The 19,284-nt window shown below is 34.4% G+C and overlaps 1 protein-coding gene across 1 annotated transcript; it reads right to left on the bottom strand.

Annotated features, from left to right (window-relative positions):
* Positions 1–12,702: 12,702 nt before the first annotated feature.
* LOC136235474 (auxilin-related protein 2) lies at positions 12,703–19,077 on the bottom strand. Its single transcript, XM_066025169.1, has 9 exons — positions 18,079–19,077; positions 16,609–16,829; positions 16,300–16,502; positions 16,082–16,220; positions 15,880–15,977; positions 15,353–15,418; positions 14,882–14,971; positions 14,188–14,364; positions 12,703–13,183 (listed from the first exon to the last, which is right to left on the bottom strand). The coding sequence occupies exons 1-9, from the start codon at positions 18,666–18,668 to the stop codon at positions 13,145–13,147; spliced, it is 1,623 nt and encodes a 540-aa protein (XP_065881241.1). The 5' UTR covers positions 18,669–19,077; the 3' UTR covers positions 12,703–13,144.
* Between the last annotated feature and the right edge of the window lie 207 nt (positions 19,078–19,284).

Genomic DNA, 19,284 nt, shown 5'->3' with positions numbered 1-19,284 from the left:
GTATGAAAATTTGTCCACGTAACATAATAAACAGTATTTGATAGTTATTTTGAAAGGAAAATCTATTAATATCTATTTGCTAGGAGTATGCATCTATTTAAAACCGAACTGAACCGACAAAAACCAAATATTGAAATTACTTAAAAAAATGAACTACACACAACAAATCAAATATGAAAATTACTAAGATAATTGATACCGACACCCAACAGAACAATATGAAAACTGAAATGAAATACTTTCAATATATATATATATATATATAACAAAAAAAAACAATAAATTTGTAAAATCAATATCAAAATACACCTAAAACTATCACCGACGCGAAACTTTAAATGTAAAAAACGGAATTATTCGGTTCGATTCAATAATGCACAGTCCTAGTATTAAGTTCCAGCAGTAAACTGAAAAGAATCTAAATTATTGATGGTACCTAAGATAATTTTGCAATGGTCCAGAATGAATAAATAGTGTGACAAGTAAAGTAAAGTAAAGGAATCTTAATTTCCACCATTGAATTTTGGAAGCAATAGTGACAAAAAGAGGAAACCATAACCAATAACTTCCAATCCATCAACTTTGTGGGGACTTCAATATATATTTCACCTTATTTTTTCTTTATTAAGATTAAAATAAATAAAAATTCATTTTATCAAAATTTTAATATAATAAATTCATTTATTTATTTAAATAGAAATTTAAACTAATGAAATTCATTTAATTTGAAACCAGAAACCACCTCCCAAGCCTGAATATCAATTAAATAATGTTAACATTTATAACACATTTTATAATAATTAAAATATTTCCTTGATATATTAAATCATGTTTAATGAATTGTTTTTGTTTAATTTATTTTCCCACGGAAACTAAAATTATTGATTTCAATTAATGCACATCCTGCAGATTATAAAAGCAAGATTTCCTTTTTCAATGACCTTTATTTAAATTTGCCTATTCCAATTCGTAGATCCCTCGGGGCAGCATGTGATTAATACACCATTATACTATATAATATAATAATAATAATAATAAAACCATGACACCACGTGACATTAACAATTAAAATTAATGGCCCATGCATTTTCATTTTCTTCAAAAAGAAAAAAAAAGTGATAAATACAGAACATTTTATTATCAAAACTTTTATAGGTGAGCCGTGCTATCAGCTATGATATTATTATACATCGGAAAGTGAGGTAAATTACACTTATGATGCCTAAATTTTACGATATAATTATTAATTTCAAAACATAGTATAAAAGTTATTCAATTTTATACTTTTTAACCTTATGTTTTTCTGTTCAAAAAAAAAAAAACCTTATGTTTCTAAACTTACATTAACGCCTTAAAGTGACTGTTAACAATCTCAAAATAGATACGTTCAAGAATCAAAGTTTCTTAGAACCACATTGATGGAGCCATATTTTTTATTTATAAAATCACAATTTTTAGAGTTTTCACTCTCTAGACATTTAATTTCTTTTAACTAAACAACACATTAATGATTTTAAAATAGAAAAATTGAAGAATTAAAGTTACTTAAAATATCAACAATTCTTTGAATTTTCTATTTTTAAGTTTAATTTTAAGGCGATAATTAAAGTTTAGTTTGAACGATTTTTATGCTACGTTTCGAAAGTTATTAGTAATATTGTGAAAATGAATAAACATTAGTGGCATTTGTATAATTTGTGTAATTTACCTTATTATATATATATATATAGAAGTGGAGACCTAACTTAGAAATGATGATAAGTTTGTTCTTTTTTTTTACTGTATTTAAATGGGGAATGGTGTAGTGCTACTTATTTATTTAGTGGAGGAGTAAGAAGTATGGCGGCAACCACTTCCCGGCGGCAAGTGGCGGGGCCCTCGCCGGATCTATACTGGAAAAAGAGATTGCTTTTTCCAAGGTCTAAGCCGGTGTGCTCTTAGTGGGTTGGTAGATCTCTAGTACATAGCTTTTATACACATCTTTATTCTTATTATTAATTTCAAATTTTTTTTTTTCTTTTTCCCCACCTACACTGTTTTCTTACTTTTTCATTAATAATTTTGGAGAAGATTGCACAAGATTCTCCAGGAATTCAGGAGATTTTATTTCTAGATATTCTCCTTAATTTCTCGTGAATTCTTATGATCAATTTTAGCTTTGATATCTAAACCGATCACTATTGGGGAAGAAAATCTGCTGACCCCATTTTAGTATCCACTTTCATATTTCTCTCACAAAAAGTGGGAAAGGCAGCATCAGCTGCTAAACGGCACACACCCTGGGGAAAGAAACCCCAACAATATCTTGCTCCAGGAGCTCTAGAAGCCTACCTGGGCAATTGTAAAAAATATAAGAATTTAAAGAAAGACTATCAGCATAAGTTGCTAGCCAGTCAGCACATCTATTGCCTTCCCGGTAAACATGGCATACTGACACGGCCCAGCTTCGGTTAATCAGCTCTCCAATGGCGTGGATCAGGGAGGTGTATTCGTTCACGTTATCCTTCGGTTGGGTGATCAGTTCCATGCAAAGACGGCTATCCACCTCGGCAATTACTTGGCGAATGCCCAGCGTCCAAGCCAGCTTAAGCACCTCATAGAGACCCCAAAGCTCCGCCTTCAGGACTGAGCAGAATCCTAGTTTCTTTGCAAACCTTTGGACCCATCTGCCGTTGCTGTCCCTGATGATGCCGCCAGCAGAAGCGCGAAAGAAGTTTCCCTTAACTGCGCCGTCAGTATTGAACTTGTGCCAATAGCGGGGGGGGGGGGGGGGGGGGGGGGGGAGCAACCAATAAAGCGTTGTTCACGCCTCGGTTTACTGATAGTGGCATTCTGGTGCTCATTGCTCTCTATAATGCTTCTGACCATGACTCTAATACTCATGGAGACATCAACGGGTATCCGTTTCACATATTGGAAAAGTGAGAAATTTCTGGTCTTTCAGAGCATCCAGCAGGTGACATCGAACCAGATATTCCCTCCCGGTCCATTGGCTAAGCCTCCAGAAGGCAGGCCCTTTTCCAGCTAGGATGTCTCCGAGATGCTAGTGACTCTTGTGAAGTCCATGGGGTTAAGGAGGGCAAGCCAGACCGACCTGGCAAAGGCAAAATCACGGAGGACATGGAGGATTGACTCCGGGTGAATCTTACAAATTTGGCAACTATCCTCTTCCAGAAGATGTCTGCGTTTCCTTTCAGAGTTGGTGAGCAGTTTGCCCTTTGCGGTGAGCTAAAGGAAGCTGCGGATTCTATGAGGTCCCGGCCACTTCTAGATAATGTTCCAGAGCCTATCCCCGGTGTTGCACCCAGTTTCCTCAATAATGCCATAAGCTGACTTCACAAAAAAGCTTCCGTTGCTGGTTCCCATCTAGAAACACTTGTCCACTTGATCAGTAACACCCCTAGGAAGCGAGGCCGCCAGAATATTTAAACAATAGTCTGGAAGCAAGTGTTGAAAGAGATGCCATTTCCAAGCTCCCATGTCGTTCACCATATCAATCACGCGATACTTATCAAGAGGATCAGTGATCGGGCCGATCGCCAGATTTATCAGAGGTCCCAAGTCACCGCTCCAATTATCCTGCTAGAATAGGACTCTAGAACCATTTCTGACAGCCCATTTAAGGCCCACAACCACCTCAATTTGCAAACGAACAATTGCTTTCCAAAGAGGGGAGGCGGTTCCATTGCTCGAGAGGAGGCCAAGATGGGGATGGGAAACATGATACTTTGCAATTAGGATGTGGACCCATAAGCTCTCAGGCTTAGCTAAAAGGTTGTACCCAAGCTTAGACAGGAAGGCCTTGTTCATGGACCTAGATGTCCTAAGACCCAACCCCCCACATTTCACCGGAGAGCAGGCATTGCTCCACTTGACCAGGCTAATTTTGCGTTTCTCTCCCGTGGAGCCCTAAATGAAACCACGGATTTGTTCATCAATCTTGTCGCAGATGGAGGCAGGCAGAGGGGTGGCTTGCATTGAGTAGTACGGGATGGTGGAGAGGACCGCCTTTGCCAAGGTAATTCTGCCGGCAAGAGATAAGGATTTTTCCACCCACCCCGTGAGTTTCACATTGATGCTAGCAAGGATATAGCGGTAGGTGCCGTGGTGAATTCTGGAGTGGAGGAGGGGCACCCTTAAGTATTTCCCATGATCAGAGGTAGGCTTGAAACCGATAATATCCACAATCTCCTTGCGAGAAGCAGGCACCATGTTATTAAAGAAGAAAATATTAGATTTTATTTGGCTAACCTTATGTCTTGAGATGGCGCAATAATCATTAAGGACCTCCTGAATGACCTGAGCTTGCATCCGATTGGCCTTAGCAAAAAGGAGGAGGACATAGGCGAAGAAAAGGTGGCTAAGGCTCGAGCTGTTGGTGTTGAATTTCAGGGGCTTCCAGACTCCGCTCTCACACATTCTGGTCATGCTATGAGCCAAGCGATCCATACATAAAATGAATATGAAGGGGGATAGGGGATCCCCGTGGCGTATTCCGCGAGATGGGAAGATAGGAGCAGAGGTGCTACCATTCCAAAGGATCCTCAGGGAGCTGGTGGAAATACATGCCATGATTAGCTTAATAAGCCCAGACGGTAACTTTATCTCCTGGAGAGTGTCTTCGATGAAATCCCAACACAGTTACATAGACGATCATATGCTTTCTCAAGGTCCACCTTGATTGCCATCCAACCAGTCGTGCCACCTTTCCGCCTCATGGAGTGGATTGGCTCCTGGGCAATGATGATATTTTTAGTGATATTCCTCCCAGCCACAAAACTCGTTTGATGAGGCAGCACCCAGGACGACATCTATGGCTTGAGCCGGTTGGCGATTAGTTTGTTGATGATTTTATAAGAAACGTCGCACAAGCTGATGGGACGTAGTGTTGAAACACCTTTCCACATGATTTTGATTTGACAAAATTATTTAAGTTAATCCCATGATTAAACAATTAAATTTAAGTGCTTTGATTTAATTGTACTAATGAGTTTGTTCAATGTTGAGTAAGTTAAGTAACTAGAACAGGAACTAGAAATCTATAAGAGAAAGACAAGACAAAGTCAGCAAAAGCAAGTCACACGGCAGAAGCTGAGTAGAATGCAACTCAGCCTTGCGAAAGAAATGTCTTCTTCAGAAAAGCTTGAAGGCAAAGCCGCTGAGTCAAACTGAGTAGTCGTCGGGTCAGCATCAATAATCCGTCAACTTGGAAGACAAGGTCTGGCAAATTTCTGAAACAAATCAGAAGTCTCAGAAATCTGTCTTGAAGACCTTTTCGAGAAGCATGGACCATTTGATAAATTACTAAAAGACAAACCTAGCACAAGAAGACAAACCTGGCGCAAGAAGACAAATCTGGCAACCCTGGCTCCTGGCGAAAAACAGAAGACATGATTGACCTGCAGCTCTGAAAGCTGACCAAGTGGTGACGAAAGGAGACCGTTTCCCCACAACGGCTATGTCGGAATTCAAATCATTGGCGCCCCAAAGATCACTATATAAAGGCCAATTCATCACTTGGATTATATACAAGATATAGACAGAAAAAGCAAATCTTCATTGAGTCAAAATCCAAAATAGAAACTGTCTGAAAAGAAAAAGCAAGCTCTTACACCAAACTCCAATCATTGTGTAAAAGTCTAGATTGATTCAGTCATCTAAAGTGTTCTTTGTTATATCGAGAACAATTCTTGTATCATTTGTAAAAGGTTAGAAAGGTGAAGCTGAGTACTCGGTTATAGTACTCAGTGGTAGAGAGAAGCTGAGTACTCGGTTATAGTACTCAGTGGTAGATAGTATTGAGTAGACGAATAGAGGACGGTACTCTTGCATACTCAGTTGCTATTGTAAAAGGTTTGTGCTCTACCTTTAAAGAGCTCAGTAGAGGATTGAAAAAGCTCGGAAGGATTCCGGGGATTGGACGTAGGCGGAGAGGTCGAACCAGGATAAATCTGCTGAGTAACTTCTAACCCTTTTCTTTTGATATATATATATGTATGTGCTGCTTGCTTAAAATTGCTCAGTAAATAATCTGTACAAGCTGGCGCTGAGTAATCTGAGTGCTAAGTTGAAAACTGACTTAAGTGTTACTTCCCAACTCATAACTGAAACAGCTCTAGTTAGTATCTGATTAAAACTGTCTCACACCACACTCAGCCTTGCTGACCTGAAACTAAGTTAAATCATCAAACATTCAATTAAGTCAGCATTATTAAGCGAAAAAGTTATATTAGTTCCTAACCCCCCCCTTGGAACTAATCCTATCACGTTACACAAGACCAACATGTAGGTCACTGAAGGTCTCAGGGGGGTTCTTTTTAGGAATCCTTAATTAAAATAATATATTTTGTGAGCTAAAGGGACCCACACAATAAAAATGGATTACTTTTTGTAAAAGAGACATCGAAAGAGACAATAAAATGAAAACATCAGATTTTATCCCCATTATTAGATCGCCTACTATCTCCGGTCCATCAAATTTCACATTGAAAATGTTCAATTCTAGATGTGAGAGTGTCGGATCCCATATTAGTTAGAAATAAAGGTAATGAGTTATTTATAAGTACAAGATAATCATTTCTTTTTTAAATGGTTTTTTTTAAGGACTGTTAAACTCATATTTAAAATGTTAAGAATTTCACATTGGCTAACTATAAAATAATGAATAAACTATAATAGTGAGAGCAATCCTCCATGTTAATATTAGCTATTAATTAATAAAATGAATATTAAATTGAACTTGGACACGTGGGAAATTGTGATTTTGCAATAGTATGTGAAAGTGTGATTTTAGAATAGTTGGACATGTAAATATATTTTGTGTTTCTATATGAGATTGATCTTTAAAAGCCTGTACATTTGTTAAATGAGCAAGGAAGAAAGATTAAAAAAAAAAACTAAAAAGAATATGATAGATTATGAAACAATATTGTAATTTATATTGTTAGAAAAGTTACCTATTTTATAGCTTAAGTATGATAATAAAGCACAAAATTGACACTCCTTATGGTGCCACAGTTTCTTAGAGTAGATGGTTGAGGGTTCGAATCATGATAATCTATTGATGAAATTTCAAAATATAATAGAATGAGCCTGTATGGTACACGCTTTTAGACCATGAGACATCCACGTGCGGAAGTGTCTCAAAGATAATAATAGAAACAATTCTTAGACTTTAAATATCAACTTAATCTTTTAGTTCAATTGGTTTCTTGACATGTCACATCAATACTGTAAACCCTAGGTAGCCACTCCGCCATTCCTACTCTGTTTCTTCTTCCTCCTCACCTCCCCTATTTCCTTTTCTTTTCTTTTCAATGGAAGACCAACCTAAATTTCATCATACTCTTGATGGTAGCAATGTCAAGAACTTTATCCCTATAATCCTTGAGATGGATAATGTACAATATTCCTCGTGGGTGGAGTTATTCATGATCCATTGACGTGCATACCAAGTCAATTATCATATTATACCTTCTAAATTGAAAACAACATTGCCAGAAAAAAGAAAAGGCAACCGCATCTGGGGAAAAAAAAGAAGCAAGTCAAGGTTGATACCGACTTATGGTCATGTTTGGATGTCATAGTACTTCAATGGATTTACGACACCATCTCTAATGATTTAGGCCTTGTTTGATAAAGCAGTTAATTACTTAAATTAAAGTGTTCAACACTTATTTAATTTAAGTGCGTTTAATAATGGTTGTGTCTTTACCACTTAAATTAGTTAATTAAGTTAAAAATCACTTATTTTGGTAAGTCAAAATATTTAACTTAATATTTTAAGTTAAATATTATCCACTAATATTTTTATAAAAGTTATATCATTCAATACTTTCAGCACTTATAATATTCAGTACTTAAAATTCAGTACTTATTTTTTCAGTACTTAATTTTCAGTTTTATCAAACAGCACCTTATTGTACACCATTTTACAACTGGCTTCCACAACACAACAAGTTTGGGAGCGTTTGTAGAATATTTTTTAGGACAATAAGAACTCTCGGGTAGTATATCGAAAAAATCAATTCTTTCATCTCCATATAGATGATTGCCCCATCATCTCAGCCTATTGTCAAGGGGAAATTTTCACAATAACGAAATGGGAAGGGACGGTGGCGGGTAGCGGTAGCAGTAGCTCCTATGGACGCAAACAACCCCATAAGAGATAGTGGCAGTAACCATAATATATTCACTATAGGGACCTTGGGGGAAGCAAGCTTGGATTACCCGCATTGTCCTTACCCCACGACTTCTTGGACTCGACCCCCAACTGCTCAATAGCCCAAACTCCTTGGTAAATGACCACACAAGATGCACAATACTCCGGTACAACCCTCTTCAAGCTATGGTCCTTCAAGTTATGCTCCTACTGCCATTGATGCAATGATCCATACTTTATCTCTTAACGTCCCAGATAACAACTGTTACGTGGATACTGTTATATGGGACCCATTTACTCCATTTAATCCTACAATGATGATAGAATGTCCATTTTAAACCCAAAACTATCAAAATTAATCTATTTTAAATAATAAAATATGTTAAGATAAATTTTCCAAATCATTACTTAATAATTTATTATAATTCTAAAAGTTATAGATATTCTGTACATAAGCTTTCCAAATTGGTATGTCGGTATATTTTTTTTTAATAGATGATTTTCTTTTTCCTTTCCAACAAGAAAAGCATGATAATCTTATTGAAAATTTTACCACAATTATTCATAAAAATATATATATAGTATTCACTCCATACTTTTTTTAATAATTATACTATTCAAATTATTAATTTACCTTTAATAATTCTCTCTACATCTCTATTTTTTATATAAAAGTTCTATTTCTTCTTAATTTTCATAACTTAAATTAAGATTATTTATATTAATATTAAGCCTTTCTTTTATTATTTATAAATTTAAATATTTGTTAAAAATACATTTGATGATACAAAATTACATATAAATACAAATTGAAACACTTTAAACAACATATAATAAAGGAATAAAACCTAAATTTGACCTTAATATTTTTGAAGAAGTGTAAATTTAGTATTAACGCACGAAATGTCACAAATTTAACCATAACATTTCTAAATAAGATCAATTTTAGTCTTATGTTACCAAAAATTTGAAAAGACTGATATGATTATTGTTTAACTGTCATATCGGGCTTTCTAAACAAGTTTGTAGATAAATTGAAGTAGTTCCGTACATCTTTTATTAGTTATTTATCATTGTTAGCGATATTTTGCGAATATGCTAATTTCAACATTGTCACATGTGGTTTGAGTGTGGGTGTTCCAGGGAAGTTAATTCTCTATTAAGGTATATGGTTATGTTTATGGATTTGCACGTTAAAACTTGAATTCTAATCGAAACAATTGGCGAGGGACGCAAGGATTGGAAATGTTCCTTTTAGGTCTCTAGCGCCATTATAAAAACTTTGCTAGATAGTTAATTTTATCTAAGCTATTGCAGGTAACTAAAATGCGGGTAAATAAAGAAAAATAAAAGTGCGAAATTGACATAAAATTTGGTAAAAAAAAATAGATATTCATTGATGTAAATAAAGGTCTAAGTACATGTGTTTTTTGAGGTAAATAATTACAACTAAATCCCTATACCAACTTATAGCTCAACAATCGCAAATAATTAAATAAATACAAATCAATAACATGTGTAGTAATTGAAACAAAATTAAAAATTTCAAACGATAAACTCGGAGCTACAATTGGTTATCTCATTGAGGCTCTGAATTAATGTCGGCTTGGGATTCACGAGCACCACGATCGGTCGCAGAAAATGGGGCTGACTTTATTTGCATATTTCTGATTCGAACGATATTTGACCGGATTGAAAGAGGCACAAGTAATTAAATTCAGGGGCAAATTTAGACTAAACTTTAGATGGCTCGTATGAGAGCTTTCGGACACAGAGTAGGGTAAATCAAAAGGCTAAAATGAAGTTCATGAAATAAAAAACGTGTTTATCTAAAAATATGGGACAGAAACGAACTTTAAACGCTCGAGAACATGCAAATGAAAAAGGTAGGAAAATCGTGTAAAAACTGGGCAGATTATAAGAAAATGATTTAGGGTTAGAGTTTGACTCGTAAAATGGGTTTCTGAGAAAGGAATTAAACAAAATGAAAGGCTAAAATCAACTTTAGAATATCAGGAACAATTGTTTATATGAAGTCGAGAGTAAAAAGAGACTTTAAAGAGCCTACAATGGAGATATAAAAGTGCTGGACATAAATTAAATGACAAAAAAGTGATTTTAGTGGTGAAATTTTGGCTAGGGAATTGTTAAATTTTGAATTAGGAATTTGTAATTGAATATAAAGGACTTGAAAACAAGTTGTTAAAGAAATGAATTGTAATTAAAATGAGCTTGAAAAATGAACCGAAAGCAAGAAATTGTGAAGAACAAAGCCTAAGGTCTAAGGAAAATTTGACACAATATAAATGTTTTTTTGGATTGTTGGTTGGGGTTTGGAATGGTTGATTTGGGGTCTATTTATATTTTTTTTAGTTTGTTGGCTGAATGTGTCTCCACTTCCTTTAAATTTCTCTCAACTTTTGCCCAGTGATTAGTTTCATCCCTCAATGCCTAATTTTGCTTAATGTCTGTGCCATTTCATCCCACTTCTCCTTAATTTAGGGCTTAATGTATGATAGGCAGTGGATGGGCTTTTGCACATGTGCCAATGATGTATCAAGTTGGACTCTCAATTTTTGATTCGGTTGTTGGCTCGTTGCGGTGTGTCTCGTGGTCCAAAATCGTCGAACCATATGTAGATAGGCTGCTGGAAATTCATGTCATACGGTGTGTGGCTCTCTTTTACACACTTCTTTTGTGTCGATTTATGTTTTACACATTGTATGGGTTATGCCACACAACATGTGAATTAGAAAATTTTGGACAGAGACTTTAGATTCACATTCACATGCCGTGTTGTTGTTCGACACGTTGTGTGAGTGGCTTTATCTACTTGGTATTAGGGTCACATGATTCACACGATCTGTGGATTTAGCCACACTGCGTGTGGACAGTTTTTCTTGGACTATATTTTAAAATTTATTATATAGTTTTTATTTACATATACTTGAAAAATAAAATTTTATTTTGAGGGTCAATTGTAACTATATTAGTAACACAGTAAATTTTAGATATTTTGACAAAAAAAAATGTGATTAACTTATATGTTTGTTGGCATCTTAAATTGTATTAGTAACACACTAAGTATATTAGATATAATTGATGTTTTGAAGAGGTGATAATAGTTAAATGACTGTCAAACTAGTTTTTTCAAATTTCCAATAACGTAAGGCTAAAATTAATTTTTCTTAAAAATATTAGAGTTTTTTTTACATTGAAATGAAAAGGTTGTCCATAGAAAAGGTTGGTAGTGGTTGATACATTGAAATGAAATATATGAATCTAAATAATTTCTTTTTTATTTTTATACTTTATTCATGGCCTTTTACATAAATATCATAATTTAGTCTAAAATTATAACTAACTCATATTATCAAACTTAATTCTTAATATATCATTATTTTTTATATATAATAAATAAAATATATTTTTACATTCTAATTTAAATTTTCAAGCCCCAATTCATAAATCCTAAACTCTAAATAATATATTCTAGACTTTTAATTTATAAACTATAATCTTAATAATTTTATTAGTTTGATATAATTAAAAATTATAACTTGATATAGCTGTAGATACAATCACTAGTTAGCCATGATACCGATGTAACAGAAACCACACATATATTAATAAGCCCATCTCAAAATTTGAGAAGTATTAGGTGCAAGTTGACATGGAAATACAATTTTAAATAGTTATTATTTGAATTATATCAACTAACAAAATCATCATTTTTAATATATTTTAAGATTTAAAATTTATATATTGAGAGTGTATAGGACATATTTTTTAAGGTTAAAATTTATGAATTGGAATTTAAAATTTATAAATTATGATATAAAAAAATAAAAAATAATAATTATATAGTTAGAATATGTTAAAATTTCCAATAATATTTTGTTAAGAATGTTTTATTTATTTTATATTTATTTTTTTAAATAAATTATATTTAGTAAAATATAGATATTTGATATTAGTTTAAAAAAATTATAAAATGGAATAGATATATCTATAAGAATCCTCATTACAAATTGGTATGAGAACGAGAACACATTTATCCCCATTTTTTTCAATGGGATAGTGATGGAACCCCAATTACGAATGAGTATGGAATTGCTCACCCCATTCCCAACCCGCTCCATTGACAAGTCTATAAAAAAAAAAAAAAAAAAAGTAATTGCAGAAAAAACACTACTATTACAAAATCACATTTTTTTAATCAAAATGTAAAACCGCAGATCTTGTTTTTCAACTTCTCCCAAATTTGAAATAAGGTTTTTATAAATTTGGCTAATCTAAAATCACATTTTCTTATGAACATAAACATAAAACAAATTGCACACTTTTATTCAAATGTTATAATTGATTATAAGAGCTCAATATATCAAATCAAACGATTACAGACTCAAATTATCTTTGCAACTATCATTTTTAGTTAGGTGTTGTTAACCAAGAAATTAATATATAATATTATAAGAAAATAGCCAGATTGCTTTTTTCCTAAAATAATTCACACAAAGGATAATAAAAGAAGTGAGAGATAAAGAGAGAAAAAATAAATAAAAAAAGAGAGCCCAGTAACATACAAGTAAAAAAGAAATTTATACAAAAAAAAAAAAAAAAAAAAAAAAAAAGGAAAAGAATTATCTTTCACCCTTTCTAAAAATAAAAAAATAAAAGAATCATAGGGAGTGTAGAAGTTCCTTACCATCAACATCAACACAATTGGTGGTTATTTGAACTTTTGCCTTTGGATTGGTTTCTTTTGCAAGTTGAAACAAAAACACCATTAATATACAAAATATCATACACAAAACTAAACATCTTTCACCAGCATCCCTCAACCAGATTCATCTCATTGCCAAAGCACATTCAGAGCTGCACAAATGGAACTCTTTTCACCATATTTCTCCTCAAAGTTGAAGTCATCTGACCGCCGAATGGAGTTGTCTCAATACTCGAAAATTTTGACCATTCATGTATTTAAGAAAGTTCTTCTTTATTGAACTTAGTCCAAGCTTCCTGTTCAAATGCAAAACACACAAAAATCTGGAAACTAAGCGCCACCAAACAGTAGATATATCGTGTTTGGTTAGGACTGAGAAACAACTACTGAGCTATTAAGGAAAATAAGCAACCTGCTAGCTAACAGCAATAACAAACAACAAACACTAAATAGCAACAACTAAACCAAACCGACTCTAAGAAATTTGACATGCGAGTTGCAGCTTGTAACAACTACAGTTCTAGAGTAAATCAGCACATGAAGGCAACTTAGAACCAAACGGTGCCCAACAGAGCGTAATCCCAACTCCTGAGTCCATGAAGCAAAATACAGAAAAATCATGCTTTTCATTTCTTCCCATTGAAGAATTTCTGAGTGAATTGTGACAGAAGATATTAGGTTCCAACTTGTATGACATTTGCCCGAGCAAAATAATGGTGATAAGTTTAAGAAATTATTTATGAGTTAAAATGTGAGCAGAATTTTAACTTTTAAACTATAAATCATAATGGAAGAATATAGTTCAGCACAATAAATCAAAAAGTAACCAAATAAACAGAAGTTTCAATAGAAATCCTTGGGAATGATATCTCACCCTGAACGCAGAAAATATTTTACAAAAGCATTTGCATACAAGCAAAATCTTGAAGAATATACTGTAGCTCAACTGGGACATCTCCACAAAGTGGAGGTGGGTATTCGGATGATCTCAAAGCACATTTTATATGTTTAGAAGCGTCATATGGATTTTGCATTGGTTGGCAACTTGTTTCCTTGCCAAGTTCATGCATTGGGCTCAGAGAACATAAGCATTCATGATGCTATCAAAGTTTAAAGAGTAGGTATCACAATCCAACTCAGTTTTCTATAGGGAAAAAATGCTTTGAGCGTGTTCACGAGGATGCAGTTGAGGCATCATCATACATGTCCTCTAGGATAGCATAATTGTTAAAAACCATTTCCACGGAGTAAATGCAGACAAAAACTTTCCCTTCTGCATATTAGAAAATTAGGAATGTACCTTTAGTATATCAAAAACCTTCTCAGCAGTATATTTTTGCTCGAGAGTGGAACCTTTCTGTTGAACCTTATCAGGATGGACACACAATGTTGCCTTTCTATAAACTTTTTTAACTGAGGTTGAAGTAATCAAATCTGTCAGCGAAACTGGCTCCCAGCCGCTTTCAGTCCAAAGCACCTGTTCATAATCCACACAGAGAAAATCTGTTGGTGTGCAAATTTTCATCACCGAAATATGGAAGATAAAATTATTTCTTTAGTCCAGCTCCAGAACTAAAAATGAAATTTCTTCTAAATGCAAATGGTCAGCAGTGTGTACTTGAGGACTGCAAACTAAGGGTTTTTCTTCAGTATCTTCTTGTATCAATTCCTCAAATAGACTTCGCAACCAAGATATATTTTTCTTTTAATTTTTAATTTTGCATAAGTTGGTAGCAAGTATAAGTTGCAACCAAGGCTGTTTTAAAATTTTAACAGTATAAGAGCTCATTTTGATTCTTAGAAATTCAAACAGCATCATATTCTTAATGATTATGCTGCTCTATATTCATCATAAATACATTTTGGTTCTCCCCATACGCTCTTTAAGTTCCTAAGTGTGCAAAAATGTAAGGCAACCAGAGATATAACTTGAACTGCATAAAGTTAAATGTACAAAAAAAAAATGTTGAGGAAGGCGTTTGTAAATGACGCACATATTGCAATGATGATAACAATGCGCGCATGTTGCCTTCTTTCCCAGCTGCCCAGCGCTTTATATGAGCATCCATTGTCTCAGCAATTCTCTGGAAGTTACTCTTAAATGTCAATAAAATATTATGAAAAAAATATAACAGAAAATATTTCAAAGAAAAGAAATATGAAATACGTTAGGAAAACAGAAAGTGTGGCCAATATTCCACCCACCCTATATGCCCCAAACCAAAGAGAATGAAGTAACGAAAAACAAAAAACCAAAAACCAAATAAACAATGAATTTAAGAAAACACACTTGAACATATATAAAGAGATATAATAGCATTTTAAATAAAACCAACTACTATCAACTTATTTAATTCAGATACAGGCACACAAATGCAAGAAGCTAATCAATCTCTATTCTCCATGCAACGGATAAGATCACAAAAATCCTAATGAACTCGTCATGATAATGATAGAACACTCACAAGCCTCTCGTCTTGCTCATGCTGAGTTTTTAGGTCACGTTGATTCATATCAGCAACGGCTTTGGCCTGTACATGGAACAATCTAAAAGTGAATCCTTGAGCGAAGATCAAATATAAGGATGAATAATAAACTCACTTCAGATGGGTCCATGAACAACACTTTGGCTATGCGTCACTTTGCATAGCAAAATGCTGCATCTACAAGTTGATTGCCCAGGAGAATTATACAGAAGTACAGTATTATAAACAGCTATTTAATTAACTTTGCAGCTGATGCACATCATATCTTGGGTTCGCAACAATTGAACATATCGAGCATCAAAGCTAATAAAAAAATGACAACAGCACTTTTCTCCTTCCTATGTCTGTTAATGTAGCAGTTGTTGGCTCAAATATTTCTTCACCTTTTAAATCAAAGAGCTCCAGCATCTAGATAATCTAACCAACAATATATATCATAATCCTTCCAAGAATACAAGTACAGTCACATCCTAGGAAACAAAGATTGACAAGAGAGAAATACCCACCACGCGATCCTTAGTCCTATGGTGACGGTCCAATCTTGCTTTTCTTCTTTCTTCACTTTCTCCTTCAATTTCCTTGAATTCTCCACTTGATGAGATGTCTTTTTAAACAAAATTGGGAAAAGATTAGAGTAAAGAGATGCATCAAGTGTCAAGATAATCCACAGAATTGCCAAAAAGAAGTCAATTTTCAGTAACAAATTACCTCCAAACATTGAAAAAAGGTCATCAGGCATTTGTGGTGTAGAAGAAGCCTTCCTCATGCCAGACGAGGCAACACTGGAATTCCTCTGTGGGACAACAGGATCTCTTCTATTGTTTATTGTTGCATCAAATAAAGGGTCCTAAAGAAGTAAGGCAAAGTCACATCAAACAAGCTGCTAGCGCATGCAAATATTCAGTTACTATAATAAACTGTCTCACCGAAGGTGTAGTCCTTGACTTGGGCACACTGCTGGATCGAGAGCCAATGCCAAAAAAGGACTCCAAATCATCTGCACTATTAGGTTGATTCTTCAGTTCAGCATCTTCAGCTTCTCTAAATTTGTTGGCTTTGGCAGTTTGTCTTACTTTGCCCATTGCAAATTCTTCAAGTTCATGTATGGAAGACCCATTTGAAGTTCTAACTGCAACATTGAAGATTAAACAGGCATTCAGTACACAAAAATAATAGAAGAAATCTTAAGAACTTCAAAATTGATTAATTAATTTCAACCAAGTGTAGAGAGTAACCTTTTTCGCTCTTTGCCACTTGTCCTGGTCTTGGAGGAGGTCTTAATGCGGACAAAACATTAGATGATCCAGCAGGTTTTCTGCTTCCAGAATGATTGAGCTGACTGAACTCTTCCAGTGGATCAGTGAATGTTGATTTTGTTGCGGTTGAAGTCGATTCTAATACTACAAAGGGGTCATCTATTGATGTAAATGTCGATTGATTGATCCCTGTAGTGTCTCTGTGGAAAAGATTGCAAAATTATTAATAAGGCATTGACTTCCACATTCATAACAATGTTGTAATATTACCATAGAAAAAAAGAGATCATGACAATATATATAAAAAAATATTAGACAGACTTAAAATTTTGATGCCATTTGAAATTTGAAATATGAGCAAAACCAACAGAGCAGTTACAAAATTCTGTCAAAGAAAGCATGTGGTTCAGGAAATTAAAATACCATAGCAATGATGCACTTCATGCAAATGGTTCAGGGAATTAAAATACCATCTCACAATTTTGAGTGGTGAGACAAACAACACCTTAAGTTACTTGCAAGTCAGAGGCAGTACAGGACAATTATAAGACATTAAGAAAAAAAAAAAGGAATTGGACATTACAAGATATAAATAGAGTGATTGCAACAATGATAATAAGTAGAGAACTAGAGTTTGCTCATATGAAGCACCTCGGGTAATTTTAGGCAGAGATAATATGTTGAACACTTAATTCTCCCAACAACCAGAAGGACATAAGCATATGCCTAACATGCTTTAGAGAGAGAGATTCAGAAATGATGGTCCAAATGACAAAAATATGCGACTCAAAGCCTCTGATACAACCTTAATGGTGTAGCCTTACACATCATGTTTTCCATACATACGTGCATACAATAGATATAAGTGTAATGAACAGCCAACCAAGAAGATGTTAGAAAACACTCCAATATATTGATGATGATATAAGCACTAATGTGAATTTTCCTATCGGTATTCAAGTATTATTCTACCAGTCAAGTCTCTCAGCCTTCTGTGTTGCAAACTACTGATCATACGTATATTATTACATCCATGCATGAGAAAAAATTAAGACATCTATGACCATTGTTGAATGACATTGAGCTATGATAAACCAATAACTAAATGAAACAGAAAGCATAATGCACTGAACCAGCTCACGATTTCAAGTAACACAACTTAGCTACTTAATGGAGGGGACTTATGTAGGAACTAGGAAGAAGATATCATAGTAACAAATTTGTCAGTCAGTACAGCAGACTCATAAATATGAAATTTATTAACAATAATAAAGCATGCGTTTGCTTCAATGCAATCTATGGAACAATCCACAGCCTCACATCAGTTCTCCATGGCATTCCTCATATATAATTAAATTTCTTTAATAATTGTTTAACCAGGGTAATCAATTTACTAAGCAATGAAAGGAACCTACTTTCTATCAAAATAAAGAAATGCAAGCTGCATACCCTTTCTTTGATGAATTGCTTGAACCAAACCCCGGAATCAAATCATCAAAACCAACTGATCCACTCTGGCTTGGAGCCGTCGGTTTTGTACTGAAGTTCCCAAACAAATCATCAATTGGTACAGACTTAGAAGTGTAGGACCCAAAAATATCATCGGTACTACTAGAATTCGAAGTGTTCAACCCACCCACTATATCGCCATCAAATGACGATTTAGCACTCGAGAAATTTGAATTTGAGAATACGGAGCCAAAATCAGAAGACCCATTTCTATTCTTACTAGTTTGCCCCAAGTTCGTCGGAAAACCACCAAAAATGTCAAAAGCATCATCTCCGCCGACATAGCTCTGAGGTTTCTGGCTGCCAAAAAAGAGGTCATTATCATCGACGAAAGATCCACCAAAGGAATTCGAATTATATGCAGATTTCGAAGTATGTGGAAATGATTTGGAGTTTAAAGATGAATTGGAAGAAAAACTTCGGGTCTGAGCACTGTTGATGTCATTGGACAATTTCGACGCAGCCATTGGAGCCGATTTCCCTTGCGGCTTTAACCCAAAACGCTCCGTTAAGACACCAAACTCATCCATATCGAGAAACAGAACAAAAATAGAGATCCAATTCAGCTAAAACCACAAGACGATACACAAATCGAATCAAATTTGAGTGAATTGAAGCAAGGAGATCTGAAACAGGAAATTTCAGCGCGGGGGATAAAATTGGAGACGGAGCAGACAAATTGGCGGGAATTTGACGATAGAGAGAAATAAAGGATAGAAAGAATTCCGGGAAAGTTTTGGAAGAGGAAAAATAGAGGTAGAAGGGATTGATCGGTTTCTCTCTCCTCCCTTTCTCTCTCTAGAGGGCGTGTGTTAGAAAGAGGTGGAGAGGGAAGGGAAGGCGGTAGACGGTGGTGGGTGGACGGTGGAAGGAGGAAGTCCTTATTCAGTGGTGGGCCATCAATGAATGCATCGTTCCTTTTCTTCTATTTCTAAATTATTCCCATTTTTAAAATTAATGACTTTTTAAGAGTTGCTTTTAATTTTCTATTATTGTTCTTGTTATTATTAGTATTCTTTAATTTTTAAATGAAAAAAAAAATATTTTCTTCCAATCATTTAGCCGATTCAAAACTTTATTAACATATTTTATGTCTTTTTAAATTTGTAACACCAAACTTTTAATTTTCTTATGACTTTTAATTAG

This window comes from Euphorbia lathyris, chromosome 7 (genome assembly GCF_963576675.1).
Source record: "Euphorbia lathyris chromosome 7, ddEupLath1.1, whole genome shotgun sequence".
Lineage (NCBI taxonomy): Eukaryota > Viridiplantae > Streptophyta > Magnoliopsida > Malpighiales > Euphorbiaceae > Euphorbia > Euphorbia lathyris.
Note: the sequence above shows the minus strand (reverse complement) of the source record. Positions and strands in the feature narration are given on the sequence as shown.